General features: G+C 40.8%; 1 protein-coding gene across 4 annotated transcripts in view; it reads left to right on the top strand.

Annotated features, from left to right (window-relative positions):
* thrap3b (thyroid hormone receptor associated protein 3b) overlaps window positions 1–17,588 on the top strand; it is a 37,292-nt gene that overhangs the window by 10,731 nt on the left and 8,973 nt on the right. For all 4 annotated transcript variants that reach the window (XR_004823118.2, XM_035757626.2, XM_035757624.2 and 1 more), the window contains exons 2-3: window positions 8,470–8,615; window positions 16,645–17,487. Coding sequence is in view for 3 of the 4 variants with exons in the window: in XM_035757626.2 (XP_035613519.1) it covers window positions 8,500–8,615; window positions 16,645–17,487 (959 nt within the window). In the remaining variant the exon portion in view is untranslated. The remainder of the gene's footprint in view (window positions 1–8,469; window positions 8,616–16,644; window positions 17,488–17,588) is intronic.

Consider the following 17,588-nt stretch of genomic DNA (forward strand, 5'->3'; position numbering starts at 1 on the left):
CCATCGTGCATAAATGAGTTGTCCCCCACACCAAACGCGATCACGACACGCAGGTAAAAATATCAGAACAAACTCTGAACCAATTACATTCATTTGGGCACAGGTCGAAAAGCATTAAACATTTATGGCAATTTAGCTAGCTAGCTTGCACTTGGTAGCTAATGTGTCCTATTTAGCTAGCTTGCTGTTGCTAGCTAATTTGTCCTGGGATATAAACATTGAGTTGTTATTTTACCTGAAATGCACAAGGTCCTCTACTCCGACAATTAATCCACACATAAAACAATCAACTGACTCGTTTTCTGGTCATCTCTCCTCCTTCCAGGCTTTCTCTTCCCTCAACTTTTATATTGCGATTGGCAACTTTAATAAATGATGGTGCATTACCTCCACTGACCTCGTTTGTCTTTCAGTCACCCATGTGGGTATAACCAATGAGGAGATGGCACATGGGTACCTGCTAGAGGTCGACCGAATAATCTGAGTGGCTGATTAATTAGGGCCGATTCCAAGTTTTCATAACAATCGGTAATCTGCATTTTTGGACACCGATTGTGGCCGATTTGAAAAATAAATAAATAATAATAATAATATTTTTTTACCTCTTTTATTTAACTAGGCAAGTCAGTTAAGAACACATTCCTATTTTCAATGACTGCTTAGGAACGTTGGCTTAGAACGGTGGGTTAACTGCCTTGTTCAGGGGCAGAACGACAGATTTTTAACTTAGCTCGGGATTCGATCTTGCAACCTTCCGGTTACTAGTCCAACACTAACCATACAGCAAGAAGCCGCAAGAAGCCAAGGTAAGTTGCTAGCTAGCATTAAACTTATCTTATAAAAAAACAATCAACCTAACATAATCACTAGTTAACTACACATGGTTGATGATTTTACTAGTTTATCTAGTGTGGCCTGCGTTGCATATAATCGATGCGGTGCCTGTTAATTTATCATCAAATCACAGCCGAATCACCCAAACGGGTGATGATTTAACAAGCGCATTCACGAAAAAAGCACTGTCGTTGCACCAATGTGTACCTAACCATAAACATCAATGCCTTTCTTTAAAATCAATGCACAAGTATATATTTTAACCTGCATATTTAGTTAATATTGCCTGCTAACATGATTAACTTTTAACTAGGGAAATTGTGTCACTTCTCTTGCGTTCCGTGCAAGCAGTCAGGGCATATGCAGCAGTTTGGGCTTCCTGGCTCGTTGCGAACTGTGTGAAGACCATTTATTCCTAACAAAGACTGGAATTAATTTGCCAGAATTGTACATAATTATGACATCACATTGAAGGTTGTACAATGTAACAGCAATAATTACACTTAGGGATACCACCTGCTAGATAAAATACAGAACGGTCCTGTATTTCACTGAATTAATAAACGTTTTGTTTTCGAAATTATAGTTTCCGGATTTGACCATATTAATGACCAAAGGCTTGTATTTCTGTGTGATATTATGTTATAATTTAGTCTATGATTTGATATTTTATAGAGCAGTCTGATTGAGTAGTGGTAGGCAGCAGCAGGCTTGTAAGCATTAATTCAAACAGCACTTTCGTGCGTTTGCCAGCAGCTCTTGGTTGTGCTTCAAGCATTGCGCTATTTATGACTTCAAGCCTATCAACTCCCGAAATTAGGCTGGTGTAACCGATGTGAAATGTCTAGCTAGTTAGCGGGGTGTGCGCTAATAGCGTTTCAATCGGTGACTGCACTCGCTCTTAAGAGCAGTAGTTGTTCCCCTTGCCCTGCAAAGACCGCAGTGTTTGTGGAGCAACGGATAACGATGCTTCGAGGGCTTCTGTTTTCGATGTGTTCCTGGTTCGAGCCCGGGTAGGGGCGAGGAGAGGGACGGAACCTATACTGTTACACTGGCAATACTAAAGTGCCTATAAGAACATCCAATAGTCAAAGGTATATGAAATACAAATGGTATAGAGATGAATAGTCCTATAATTCCTATAATAACTACAACCTAAAACTTCTTACCTGGGAATATTGAAGACTCGTGTTAAAAGGAACCACCAGCTTTCATATGTTCTCATGTTCTGAGCAAGGAACTTAAACGTTAGCTTTTTTACATGGCACATATTGCACTTTTACTTTCTTCTCCAACACTTTGTTTTTGCATTATTTAAACATGTTTCATTATTTGAGGCTAAATTGATTTTATTCATGTATTATATTAAGTTAAAATAAGTGTTAATTTCAGTATTGTTGTAATTTGTCATTATTACAAATAAAGAAATAAAATAGTCCGATTTTAATCGGTGTTGGCTTTTTTTGGTCCTCCAATAATTGGTATCGGTGTTGAAAAATCATAATTGGTCGACCTTTAGTACCTGCTTCTATAAACCAATGAGGAGATGGGAGAGGCAGGACTTGCAGCGCGATCTGTGTCACAAATAGAACTGACTTCTATTTTAGCCCTTGGCAATGCAGACGCTTGTTTGCGCTCGCGCAATAATTGAATAATATAGATTTCTAAATGTATTTTGCAATGCTCGCGCACGCGATGTAGTCAGGGTATTAGTGACCCCAAACTTTTAAACGGTAGTGTATATGCTAGGCCTGCGTGTGCACTAGGATAGGTCCCACATTTAGTAACTACAGGCTCTTTTTGTCTGCCTGTATGTTGACCAGAATTAGAAGCCTCTTACTGTGAAAAACCCTGAACTCTAGCTGGGTATGTGACTTGCACTTCTCTGTGAGAGACTACTGCTTTGTTGAAGTGTAAACCTTTAGGTCTGAATGAGTAACATAGCGAAGTCACAAAGCCATGTTCTTCAGAATCTGTGAAAGCTGAGGATCTAGAGACCTAGGTTGTAAAGGAACTTTCTGTCAGATTTCCTGTGTTGTACATGATGTGTCAACACTTCCCAAGACTCCACCTCCCTTGTCTCGTTTGTACACTACAACCCCTTACCAGTATACTGTTCAAGAAGGGGAAGAAGAAGACATTGTGAAATATTTATTCTCTGTTCTGATTGCTTGACTTAAGTTTGAGAGGGGGTAAGGGTATGTCCCAGATGGCACCTTATTCACTACATAGCGCACTACTTTTAGGGATCTGGTCAAAAGTAGTGCACTATGTAGGGAATAGGGTGCTATTTGGGATTCAGACAGAGAAAGACGGTTTTGATGAATACGGTTGATAATGCGGGCCAGGGAAAGTGAAGGAAGGCACTGAAGCATTGCGGAGTAAATACAATACAGTGCTTGTAACATGCACTCTGCAGGATGCACTGCACAGCCATGGAAATGAGGAAAGGAGCATCAGACAGTGATGATTCGCATACAAACCTTTCACTGCTAATTATTAACCAGGAGGCAGCCTTGTTTATCATAGGTCTACCTCTGTCTTTTCTGTATTAGGCTATAATGAGTAGCCTTATGTCCCAACATTAGGCTCTAACTGGTTTGGTGAGAACAATAGGCAAGAAATAGGCCTACAAGTGCAAAATTGCAAATGTTGTGTTGATTGCAATGTATAGATACAACCTGTGAGAACAAGTTAATCATATTTAGGCAGTAGATTGAAGAAAACCATTTGTTTGTGGTTGAAATACCAATTGGACAAGAAATCAAAATCTAAGTTCATTAGTCGCTTACACAGATTTGCAGATGTTATTGCAGGTGCCATGAAATGCTTGAAATCGATTTTAATTGATACCATTTGATGGTGTGTGCAGTGCATCCTCATTCGCTATGAGCAAATACAAAGTTTAGGCCTAATTGTTTAACAGAGTCTTTATGCATTGCTAGTTAGTGTTATGTATGTGGACTACCTTAAAGTTAACTCCTCTAAATATTTGAAATAATGTTTTGTTAGCAATGAAATGGAAAAATGCAGAGCACTTGACCCCCTGACTTCTGCCACTCTCTTGGCCCATTTGGGCCATAGTGTCCTCTACTGTCAATTTTTCTCCATCGCTAACAGTACTACAGAACAATAAAAAATCATTGTAATACTTGTGTATTGTTGGGAAGTGTTTCCAAAATACATTTGAACACCAAATTTGACATCCTAACCCTACAATAAGTACCCAGTTGCATCATTTTGTTTACTTGTCTTCCTGCTCTGCTATTCCAGAGAAGACTACACTGTTAAATGATGGGTCATTGTGTCCAATTATATTGATGCACGTGTGAGGAGGCCAGTTTCCTTTGACTTGACTTGTCCTAGATCACATGTTAAACTCATTCCACAGAGGGCCGTGTGTTTGGCTTTTCACTCCTCCCTTGTACTTGTTTGATGAATTAAGGTAGCTGATTAGCAAGCAATTCCCCTTATCTGGTTTTTAATTCTTATTTGAATGAGAAACAAAAACCAGCAGACGTTTATGCCCTCCATGGAATGAGTTTGACACCCCTGAGATGATTGTGTGGCTGGAAGGTAGACGTGAAGTTACAAGAAAAGATAACAAGGAAAACAATATAAAACACGTTCGTACTGCCTGATATTCAGAAGGATGTTTGGGCCGGAGCACTAGATTTCTGTCAGGATTTTTAAAGCTATGTTCAAATCCTTCTGGTTATGTCTGATCTTGGACTACTGACGCTTTTATCCAAAGCGACTTACAGTCATGTGTGCATACATTCTACGTCCCCATCCCTCCTTTCTGTTTTGATGGAGGCACCTGTCATTTGGGCTGAATATTAAGATTGTGTGTATCTGAAGCAGAGCCAGCCATTACCCCCATGGAGTTGCCAGAGGCTGTGTGTCTTGAGTCCGAAATAGTGCTGTTCTATTCCCAGCCGCTACCTGCACTATCATGCACTATGGATATGGCTGCAGGATAAAGCCGGCGCTAAAAGCATTCCTCGCCATTCTCTGTTGTTATATATTCGGACAGTGTAGTTTCTATTTTTAGCCAGTGCCAGGTTTAGCCTTTTTCCACACTCGCCGTGAAGGTCGTGTGGGGCTTTTGGCGGTACTGCCGGTGACAGGCAGGGGTTAAGCAGGTGAGGGCCGCTAGGCAGTGGGTCTTGTAGAAGGGGGGACAAGGTGTCAAGTCATTGTTCCAGACCTGAGGTCACAACAGCTCTAGAAATAGGCTGTCTCAAATGGCACCTATTCCCTAAATCAACTAGATTAGTCTGTTGACAACCCCTGCCTTATATAGTGCACTACTTTTGACCAGGGTCTGTAGGTATAGGGTGGCATTTGGGACATACTCAGACAGGCCCCTGGTTGCTGGTAGGCTCCAAGATTCTCTGGGGGCCATGATTTTGAATTTGTAGAGTTGATTTTCTTGGACATTGTTTTGAAGTTGTGTAGTGATTTTATATACAGTATTTGTCAACATTTTGTTACTCATTCAAGTTTTTAAATTTTTTATTTTCTACAGTGCCTTGCGAAAGTATTCGCCCCCCTTGAACTCTGCGACCTTTTGCCACATTTCAGGCTTCAAACATAAAGATATAAAACTGTATTTTTTTGTGAAGAATCAACAACAAGTGGGACACAGTCGTGAAGTGGAATGACATTTATTGGATATTTCAAACTTTTTTAACAAATCAAAAACTGAAAAATTGGGCGTGCAAAATTATTCAGCCCCCTTAAGTTAATACTTTGTAGCGTCACCTTTTGCTGCGATTACAGCTGTAAGTCGCTTGGGGTATGTCTCTATCAGTTTTGCACATCGAGAGACTGAAATTTTTTCCCATTCCTCCTTGCAAAACAGCTCGAGCTCAGTGAGGTTGGATGGAGAGCATTTGTGAACAGCAGTTTTCAGCTCTTTCCACAGATTCTCAATTGGATTCAGGTCTGGACTTTGACTTGGCCATTCTAACACCTGGATATGTTTATTTTTGAACCATTCCATTGTATATTTTGCTTTATGTTTTGGATCATTGTCTTGTTGGAAGACAAATCTCCGTCCCAGTCTCAGGTCTTTTGCAGACTCCATCAGGTTTTCTTCCAGAATGGTCCTGTATTTGGCTCCATCCATCTTCCCATCAATTTTAACCATCTTCCCTGTCCCTGCTGAAGAAAAGCAGGCCCAAACCATGATGCTGCCACCACCATGTTTGATAGTGGGGATGGTGTGTTCAGGGTCATGAGCTGTGTTGCTTTTACGCCAAACATAACGTTTTGCATTGTTGCCAAAAAGTTCAATTTTGGTTTCATCTGACCAGAGCACCTACTTCCACATGTTTGGTGTGTCTCCCAGGTGGCTTGCGGCAAACTTTAAACAACACTTTTTATGGATATCTTTAAGAAATGGCTTTCTTCTTGCCACTCTTCCATAAAGGCCAGATTTGTGCAATATACGACTGATTGTTGTCCTATGGACAGAGTGTCCCACCTCAGCTGTAGATCTCTGCAGTTCATCCAGAGTGATCATGGGCCTCTTGGCTGCATCTCTGATCAGTCTTCTCCTTGTATGAGCTGAAAGTTTAGAGGGACGGCCAGGTCTTGGTAGATTTGCAGTGGTCTGATACTCCTTCCATTTCAATATTATCGCTTGCACAGTGCTCCTTGGGATGTTTAAAGCTTGGGAAATCTTTTTGTATCCAAATCCGGCTTTAAACTTCTTCACAACAGTATCTCGGACCTGCCTGGTGTGTTCCTTGTTCTTCATGATGCTCTCTGCGCTTTTAACGGACCTCTGAGACTATCACAGTGCAGGTGCATTTATACGGAGACTTGATTACACACAGGTGATTATTTTTATCATCATTAGTCATTTAGTTCAACATTGGATCATTCAGAGATCCTCACTGAACTTCTGGAGAGAGTTTGCTGCACTGAAAGTAAAGGGGCAGAATAATTTTGCACGCCCAATTTTTCAGTTTTTGATTTGTTAAAAAAGTTTGAAATATCCAATAAATGTCGTTCCACTTCATGATTGTGTCCCACTTGTTGTTGATTCTTCACAAAAAAATACAGTTTTATATCTTTATGTTTGAAGCCTGAAATGTGGCAAAAGGTCGCAGAGTTCAAGGGGGCTGAATACTTTCGCAAGGCACTGTACATTGTAGAATAATAGTGAAGACATCAACTATGAAATATGCTGAGCACTTGTTGGCTACTTTTACTTCAATCTGCGGTCCAGTTCATCCCAAACCATCTCAATTGGGTTGAGGTCGGGTGATTGTGGAGGCCAGGTAGTCTGATGCAGCACTTGAATCACTCTCCTTCTTGGTCAAATAGCCCTTACATAGCCTGGAGGTGTGTTTCAGGTCATTGTCCTGTTAAAAAAAACAAAAAAAAAGATTGTCCCACTAAGCACAAACCAGATGGGATGGCGTATCACTGCAGAATACTGTGGTAGCCATGCTGGTTAAGTGTGCCTTGAATTCGAAATAAATCCCTGACAGTGTCACCAGCAAAGCACCATCACACCTCCTACTCCATGCTTCACAGTGGAAACCATACATGCAGAGATCATCCGTTAACATAATCTGCGTCTCACAAAGACACAGCGGTTGGAGCCAAAAATCTCAAATTTGGACGCATCAGACCAAAGGACAGGTTTCCACCGGTCTAATGTCCATTAATTGTGTTTCTTGGCCCAAGCAAGTCTCTTCTTCTTTATTGGTGTCCTTTTAGTAGTGGTTTCTTTGCAGCAATTTGACCATGAAGTCCTGATTGTCTCTGAACAGTGGCTGTTGAGATGTCTGTTACTTGAACTCAGTGACACATTTATTTGGGCTGCAATTTCTGAAGCTGGTAACTCTAGTGAACTTATCCTCTGCAGCAGAGGTAACTATGGGTCTTCCTTTCCTGTGGCGGTGCTCATGAGAGCCAGTTTCATCATAGAGCTGGATGGTTTTTGCGACTGCACTTGAAGAAATGTTCAAAGTTCTTGACCTTCATGTCTTAGAGTAATGTGGACTGTCGTTTCACTTTGCTTATTTGAGCTGTTCCTGCTATAATATGGACTTGGTCTTTTACCAAATAGGGCTATTTTCTGTATACCAACCTTACCTTGTCACAACACAACTGATTGGCTCAAACGCATTAAGAAGGAAAGAAATTCCAAATGTACTTTTAACAAGACACACCTGTTAATTGAAATGCATTCCAGGTGACATGAAGCTGGTTGAGAGAATGCCATGTGTGTGCAAAGCTGTCAAGGTGAAGGGTAGCTACTTTGAAGAATCTCAAATAGAAAATGTAATTTAATTTGTTTAACACATTTTTTGGTTACTATATGATTCCGTATGTGTTGTCTCATAGATTTGATGTCTTCACTATTATTCTACAATTTAGATAATGGTAAAAATGAAGAAAAACACTTGAATTAGTAGGTGTGTCCAAACTTTGACTAGTACTGTATATTTTTGCAAGTAAACTAGTTTTATTGTAGCTCTGTGCTTATTTCAAGGATGGCAACTTCCTGGTTTTAGGTGTATCAATTTTGTTCAATAGGCATGAAAGTTGAGAACTGTCTAAAGCACAAGTGTATTACCCAGTGCATACTAACATCACCCTGTTGTTGGACAGGTAAACCTCTAGACAGTTGTAACTGCGGATATGTCCAAGGCTCCAGATTCCCCTGCACGGTCCCGCTCCAGATCAAAGTCCAGATCCAGGTCTTACACTCGGTCTCGCTCGAGAAGCCGCTCCAGATCCAGGAAGCACCGCTACAGGTAAGGTTTATTTGAACTTCCTTCCCCTATTTGGTGGTCAATTGCGAAACATTTCTGTATAAAAAAAAATACGATCAAGCCTTGCATTAGTGTCGGACGATTTTATGATTGCATCTTCTATCAACAATGTTTTTCAGCCATCGTCGATGATGATGACATTGTGATGTCACAAACTATGTTTTAGCATATTTGAGTCTGGCAGGGCAGCAAGCACACAGCAGGGCGACATGCCAAATGGCCTATTCCCTATTTGCCATAACCTAAAATGTTCAATACATGTGTGGTAGTTGCTAATGCAAGAGAACAATGTAGAAATAATGGAGGGCACCAAAGCAGCGCAAAATGTCAGATGGGGCCTAATGTGTTTTTTGTTATTTTTCCCTACCCTCTCCAATGTTGGATGATGTTTACAGCAGACACTCTGTCTGGCTTATTGTTTTAAAATCTTAATTTCCCCTTTTTCTCCCCATTTGATTTGAATGTGACTTGTTGGCCTAGCCTACTCAGAGAGAGACTCTATCCTTGCAAACCAAACCAACAATAGGCTATAGACCTACACATAGGCTACTATCAATAAAAGTTAAACTAATATTTATGAAGTGTTTATTAATGTCCGTAAACTGAGCATATAAGTTCCCGTAGCAGAACTTTCGATAAGTGGGAACAAAAAATGAATTGATGATGAGTTGGTGTCATAGTTGTCTGAAAAACAACTTTTTATTTTGAATAACTTACAAATTGTGCATTTTATATAAAAGTTCACCACAGTCAGAAAACTATTAACACTTGCATGAACATTGGTTTAGGCTTAAAACAAATAGGCCTATTAACCAGGCTATGCCTTTTGCCTAATAAACTGTACAAATCCTAAATATAGGCATATAAAATAGTCTAAAAAAACAAATGCTGCAAATAAGTCTTTCAAGATTTGACAGAGTATTTTTGCCTATGAGAAATGTATTTTGAATATAGGCTCCATTTTAAAATTAAAGTGCAATGAGGAACAATTAGGTCTAGTTGTTTTTGTTGCCAAGTCTTAGGTAGACCTAAAGTTTTCTGGCAAGGAACACAAGCATGTTCACCTTTTCTGCCCCAGAGTAGAGCACTCAGCAGGATGATTCACTTGTTAATGTTGACGGAGGTCCTTTGCCCTGATATTTTTTAGCATATTCTGCAAGTGACTTCAGTCGGGTCTGCTGCTGATCCCTCACATTTATCACTCGGCCTGAAAGCAAAGACCTGCTTTCTTTTCCACCAAGTCAGCCATTGTTTTCCCCCTTCTGATTTAGTATAAGGCAGGCTATACTATAAGTGAAATCCCATCACTTCCTTTTTATGTCGGAAAGTAGCGTTCGTCACTAGTTACCACAGCCACAAAGTTAAAAAACCAGGTTATTTCTGTAATTTCTCTTCTTAAAATGTGATTTTAACCTTAACCACACTACTAACCTTATTCCTAACCTTAACCAAAAAGCAAATGTAGCCTAATGCCCGATGTCCACCAGATGCATTTTTCTTTTCTGGATGTCTAGCCAGCATTTTCTGTACTTGACATCCAAGTGCTTCACTTTTCAACTAGCTAAAAGCTAGCTAGTTGGTGTCTGTGTACTAATGTTTGTACTACCGCGTGATAAAGCAACGCAGGAGTTGAAAATATTGAACGTATGTGGTACACCGAACACACCGCAGCCTAGTACGGCACCCCCAACATCGCATTGCGGACTGCTCCATTGACAATGAATGACTTCCGCCGGAAAACAGTTTGCATCTGGTGGACATGAGGCGTAATGGAAGAATGGCGCAAATGTGCATACCTAGATGATCAAGATGAAATAACAATGGCCTACACTTGATATGGCTATAATATTTGTTTTTAAAAGGTAGGCTAATAACTGATATCTGAGTATTTTATGGATAAGAGGAACATGGCCCTACCAATTTGAAAATCATTCTACAGACTAGATTTTTTTTAAAATAACTAGGCCTAATACTGTTTTTTTGTTTTGAACAATGATTTGATGACATTGTTTGTGGCTTAGTAACAATTTAAATAAGAAAAATGACACGCACCTAATCACAGTTCTGGTATAACCAATATGAACTTGTTTTCCCCACCATTTGACCCCTCTGTGTCTGTCTGCAGCTTCCTCAAACGCACAGAAAAGATACTGTGATTTCAAAATGTCTAAAACCATGACTAAAGAGAGACTATCAACAAATACAACAGCGCTTCTGTATTTGAGTGAATTCATGTTTACGTTTTTATTCAACACGTTTATAAGCCATGAAATGTGCTTCTCCAATCGCGCTGCAACCAGCATTGCAGCTTCAATAAATTAGTATCAAAATGTATTGATAGGCTGGAGTTATTATTGGTAGATGTGTTTTTTAATATAGAGGAAATCACTTTCTCTGGTCATAGGAGTAACAACATGAATTTGTGCATGAGGCAGAAATAATGTGGTATGACTCGATTTTTGCTATCAGCTGGAAGACTCCCCTTTTTGGTCAGTCTACATGGAGGGCTAAGGGACTGTCTGACAGTGGGAGGTTGACCTGCTGATGCTCTCCCTCCACTGAGACAGACCATCAGATGCAGGCATAATCAGTTAAAAAAATTAAAAGCACATTTATTTAAATGTATGCTCACTCAGCTGTGCCTCACAAGTAATACCACAAGTGATGATTTATAACCAGTGTGATCATATTCCTCAAGTTTTAAAATATTTTTTATGGTCTGAGAAGAACATTGGCAGGACAGTTCGAGCATAACCGATATGCAGTGATAATGTATTTGGCATATAGCCTACTACAAACCTCATTGTTACAGAACTGTTTTAATAGGTTAGTGTTGCACAGGCTTACGTTTTTTTTAAATGTTAAAAAAAATTCTGAGCGGTAGATCTTTGCCTTCATTTTGACTCTGGGATCTCAGCTCAAAGTTTGGGGAGCACTGCATTACTGTATGAAGTTGTAATCCAGTCCTGTTTCTCATAAGATTACTGGGATGGAAAGCCTACCCACCGTGAGATTTGAATATGTGTATTTCCTGTTCTTCAGCCTGGAGTTAGGCTATATCTATTCTTAGAATATTTGGGTAAAACAAACTTTCAACTAATGTATGTTTATTGCTTGCTCTTCTTTTGCTACTAGAAGACTAACCTCTCTTCATATTAAGGCTGATGTGCTGTATCCATTGAGGCTGTGACAATACCAGTATCACACATTTAAAATACTTTTTAAAAACATTTTTTATAGCAAAATGAAAACACGAAGCCGACAAACTCTTTGGTCCTTTTTTAAAGGGTAACTCTCAACTCCAATTTGAGCCTTTGCCCTACACTTTAAATTTGTTTTAAGAAATGCATTCACGTGAGAAGTTGTGGGTGGGGGGGAATTGCTCAAATATTTATTTTGGTGGTGGGTAAATGTAGTTGTACCTGATCCCAACACATTCTCACTAAAGCATACTTACCAGAAGTCCACTGGCACACTCTGATAAAAAAAATATGTGCATTGTAAACAAATACGGCTCTGGACAGTCTGCTCACGGTGGTAAGGCGCCGAGTTCCTGACATCTATTGCTACTTGGGGTGTAAGTTCAAATCCCATGGGATGGATTTTTTTCTTTTTATGTGGTATTGTGAAAAGTGCAATCACCTTGAAAATTAAGGTTAGGGGCTCAATTCAATCCAACCTGTATTGCAGTATTTACGCAGTAGCTCTTTTTCCAATGGTCAAATTAATTCACAGGTTGGTCTTGGGTACTGTATAAAAACCTACAACTACTATCAGTGTGACCCCTGGTAGTAATCTTTCACTTTTCAGAATTAGAAGTGTGTGGGCATCGATGAATATTGTAAATATAGGATCAAAATAATATCTGCCCTGTTTGGGATTCAAACTCATATTTTTAACTATGAGCCAACTGCCTTTGCGGACTGCACCATCAATCAGTTATAGCAGATGAGAAAAAAACGAGGTGACATGTCCACCATTGTCATTTATTTCTATGAATATGAACATCATATAATCCTCATAGCCTACACATTTGTTCTTAAAACCACATAGATGTGTATGAAAGGGTAAGCAAAAATGTTGAATTTGGTCATATGCGGAAATGTGCCATACTGATTTCACAATTTTGTGTAACGGCAGTAGTCAAGGAAGCATCATGCAAAATATATTCGCCGTGCTGTCACCTGCTTTTATAGTAAGCCTTGAGGTGGTACCACTCAGCACATCTAGAAGGGAGTGTAGCCTACGAACTAGATTTACTACCAAAAGACCAAAATACACTGACAAGGTGAATCCAGGTGAAAGCTATGATCCCTTGTCGATGTCACTTGTTAAATTCACTTCAATCAGTATAGATGGAGAGGAGACTGGTTAAAGAAGGATTTATTTTACGCCTTGAGACAATTGGGTCATGTATTGTGTATGTGTGTCATTCAGAAGGTGAATGGGAAGGACAAAATATTTAAGTGCCTTTGAACGGGGTGTGGTAGGTGCCAGGCACACCGGTTTGAGTGTCAAGAACTGCACCGCTGCTGGGTTTTTCACGCTCAACAGTTTCCCGTGTGTATCAAGAATGGTCCACCACCCAAAGGACATCCAGCCAACCTGACACAACTGTGTGATGCATTGGAGTCAACACGGGCCAGCATCCCAGTGGAATGCTTTTGACACCTTGTAGAGTCATGCCCCAACGAACTGAGGCTGTTCTGAGGGCAAAGCGGGGTCCAACTCAATATTAAGAAGGTGCCTCTAATGTTTTGTACAGTCTGTGTATATCACTTTTGCAACGAACTGTCAAAATGAGCCAGAATTGAAGTGTGTCAGTATAACTAAGCCTAAAATGTTTTTCCATGAAAGTTACTCTTTAACCTCCTGTATGCTAAATGTTGTGTGCAATAGCTTGGAAAATAAATAAATGTGACTCAATGACACCATGATGATGTTTATTTCCAACATGAGGGCTGTTTTCCCAATACTAATGAGTATCGTGAGACTGGTATTGTCCTGGCCCTAGTATCAATGCTCTATATATATATATATATATATATATATATATGTATAATATATATATATATATGCTATTGTTAAAGTTTGATCCCACTCTGGCAGGAGATGTTGTTTTTATGCCATGCTTTAGGGCTCAAAACAAAGCGCTTGGGACCTCTTTCATTTTAATGGTCAGCAATGCATAAGACAAGTGACATACATTTGGGTGATTTGTCCAAAGGGAAAGTAATGGCTGGAAGTGCATGCTTTTATAAAGAGAGAAGGAATTGGCAGAAGGAAGGAGAGGGAGGTGTGGGGGGGGGAGAACCCAGGCCAAACTCTTCTCCCCACTCCCTTCAAGGATTAGAGTGAAAATGCTTCCCGTTTTGGCCCAATGTGTTCCGCCTCTTTCCACTGCTCCAGTCCCACCACACGCGCTCTCACCAGACATGGGAGTCTCTCACTACTGTGAGTGTTATATGTTGCTCACTGCTTAGCACATCACCTCCAGAATATTCCAATGAAAAGGCGCAAGCGGTAAGTTATGGGGGGTTTTATTAGAGGCTTACATGACAGATTTGGCTGTTTGGGGGTTCCCCCCCATCCCCTCTGCTGTACATGGTGTGTTGTGTAATTATTAGATATTACTTGTTAGATATTACTGCATGGTCTTAGCTAGAAGCACAAGAATTTCGCTACACCCGCAATAACATCTGCTAATCACGTGTATGTGACCAATAAAACTTGATTTGATGGGTAGAAACTAATCTCCGGTTTGCTTGCTGCATGGGTTCTAATTTGGGTTTTGTTGCAAGGCCCCAATTTGCATTCGTCGTTTTTAAAATTTGCCTGCTAGTTAGTATTTTCCATGATATGTAAGGTGTGCTGATGTACTGTAGGCACGGTACTTTCAATGTTATTGTACTTCTACTGCTACCACCATGTGGTTTTCCATTTCATTCTTTCTACATTATTTCCATTGATTTAAAGAAGAATGTGTAACAGGCAAGACATGATCTTAAACTATTCAAAGGTGTTAGACCTAGATAGCAGACTTTTATGCTCTCCAGGAGTTAACCAAATGCATTGGCTTGTGGCTACATTTGCATGAATAGGCCTACATTTAAATTGTTTTCGTAAGAAACGCTGGCTATTTTATTCCTTATAATGCTAGAATGGGCACTTCTCCTGCTCTTTCCATCTGGTCAAAGGGCACCTTGAAGTGAAGATGTTGAGACTTCAGAGGAAAATGGCAGCAGTAGAATATTTGCTGAGTTGTAATTAGTGATGTAGTGTATGGTTTTGTAGCTCCCCCGAGTGGACAGAATACTCCATAACACAGTCCCTCAGTCCCATCCACTTGGAGCACAACCAGATAATTTACAGTCAGTTTTCTTTAGCCTGATGGTCTGTGCTGTTTGTTTAATTCACTCCCAGCTATTGAATACATCTGAGGGGCAGTTGTGTAAAGTACTTAAGTAAAAACACTTTAAAGTACTATTTGAGTAGGGTTTTTTTGGGCATCTGTACCTTACTTTACTATTTATATTTTTGCAAACTTTTACTTCTACATTCCTAAAGAAAATAATGTACTTTTTACTCCATTTTCCCTGACACCCAAAAGTACTCGTTACATTTGGATAGGAAAATTGTCCAATTCACACACATACTTTTACTTTTGATACTTAAGTATATTTTAGCAATTCCATTTACTATTGATACTTAATTATATTTTAAAGCAAATACTTTTACTCAAGTAGTATTTTACTTGGAGGCTTTCTCTCTTACGTGAATCATTATCTATTAAGGTATCTTTACTTTTACTCAAGAATGACATTTCAGTACTTTTTCTACCACTGCTGAGGGGTATACTACAAAGCAAGCTAGGTCTACTCAGTTTTTTTCCCCGCTTCACATTCCAGCTCATTTATGGATAGCCAAGGGCACACTCCAACACTCAGACATAATTTACAAACAATCCGTACTACGACGGTGGATATTGCTCGTCTGCCTGCCACTAACTCTAGCAGGCTTGTAACTGTGCATGCATGTCTGACATGGCTCGTCAAATGCCAAACTCTTCATTGAGACAGTGCTGAAACATCAATCCATGGGCAAGTCACTTTCATTTGAACCGAAAGCGTTTCATTTTTTAGATATCTTTCAAATTCAGCAGGGTATGGTGGAAATATACTTTTAGAAGTGCTGTCTTTTATTGTGTTACTTTGGTGTGGTTATCAATGCACGATCACCCTTTTTTTTCACACTCTTATGATAAAATAATGAAGTAATTTCAAATGCATTTGTCATTACTAAATTGGTAATGTGCTAGTTATTTTAATACATTTGTTTTGCACACAAACACATTTATTAGAAAAGTATTTTATCTGTTGTCTTCCTCAAATGAAGTGGACGATGACTCAATATTTGCGAGAGGGAGGGAATTGGATTTAATTGATCCTCAACTCATGGCTCAGACACTTCATTTAGGATAAATGTAGTTAGCCCTGATTTAGCCTGCCCCGGAGCAGGTTAGATCTAAAAGATTCATTGCCATAGACATTTACCTCGCTAAAAGGTGAGCCACATTCATGGTACCGGTTATCCCAAGTTGAACTCAGTTGACCAAACTTACTTCGCCAACTCAAACTACATTCGTAGTATAGGGCCCTGACTACATTTTCTGGTCAAGCGACCATCTTCTTCAGGCAATTAAAAACGGCTGGACGGACGGACGGGCAAGTAAGTGCCTTTATGAGAACTTAATGTCAATCCCTGTGGGGTTTATTCATTGTTTTCTGTGAGTGAATTGTCTGGTGACGGGCAAACGCACACCTGAGTTGGCAAAGTGCAGGCGGTCGAAACAACACTTTTCCTCTCTGTCTGAATACACCAGACTGGATCTCAACATGTGTTTATGGTTTACAATGTTTTAGGCTACCTCCTGAAACTTGTATGGGCATTGACCACACAGTATCTTTTAACATACCTCTTCCTCCTCTTCTGTTTTCTTCTCTTCTCCTAGTTCCAGGTCTCGCTCCCGCTCCAGATCTCACTCTCCGTCCCACGGCAGGAACTATCCCACCAGAGACTATCAGAACAACCAGGGTTACCAGAGAGGCTACAACCGCGGTTTCCGCAGACCCTTTTACTTCCGCGGTAGAACCCGGGGCTTCTACCCTCGCCGTGGTTACCAGAGAGGAGGGAACAGCTATGGCTACAGAGCCAACAACTGGCGGGGGGGTGGCCACCGGGACGGGCCACACCGCGACCAGGATCACCACGGTCCGCATAGCCCCAGGAGAGGCCGCTCACGCTCCCGCACTCCTAGGAAACGCTCGGGCAGCCGCAGCCACTCACGGTCTCGATACTCTGACCGCTCGTCTTCCAGGGGTTCTCGGTGGTCTCGGGGGCGCCACAGCTCGTCTCGCTCCCGCTCCTCATCCCCGCGGCAACGCCGCAGCAGCCCTAGCTCGGGGAAGCCCGGCTCCAAGGATGTAAAGGACAGGCCTACGCCAGCAGAGGCCAAGGGGGAGAGCGGAGGAGGGGCTGGGGAGCAGGCAGAAGGACAGGCGGGAGAGGCCAGTACTCATGATAAGGATTCTGCTGGGAAATGGCAGGGTCTGAGTGACTATGACACCAGCCCCAAACGCAGCAGTCCTGCTGTTGGTGCCAACCAGGGAAAATCAGAACCCAAAGGGCCGTTGTGGAGAACTATCGGCAGCACTGGCAGTGCTCCCTCCACCAACAGCCCACCGGGCTCCACCAAGGCCGGGCCAACCGCCTCCTTCAGCGGGTTTGGCTTCCTTGGCAAGGAGGATCCCACCAGGGCAGACGATAAGAGTGCCATTTCCTCTGCTTTCAAAAAGTATGTTCCATATTTCCCATTATATTCTGCTACATTTGTCTTTCATCATACCTGTTTTGTTTTGTTTTCTTTAAATTGAGTTTTCCTCATCCCAGTTTGTG

The sequence above is a fragment of the Oncorhynchus keta genome, chromosome 19, assembly GCF_023373465.1.
Source record: "Oncorhynchus keta strain PuntledgeMale-10-30-2019 chromosome 19, Oket_V2, whole genome shotgun sequence".
Taxonomy (NCBI): Eukaryota; Metazoa; Chordata; class Actinopteri; order Salmoniformes; family Salmonidae; genus Oncorhynchus; species Oncorhynchus keta.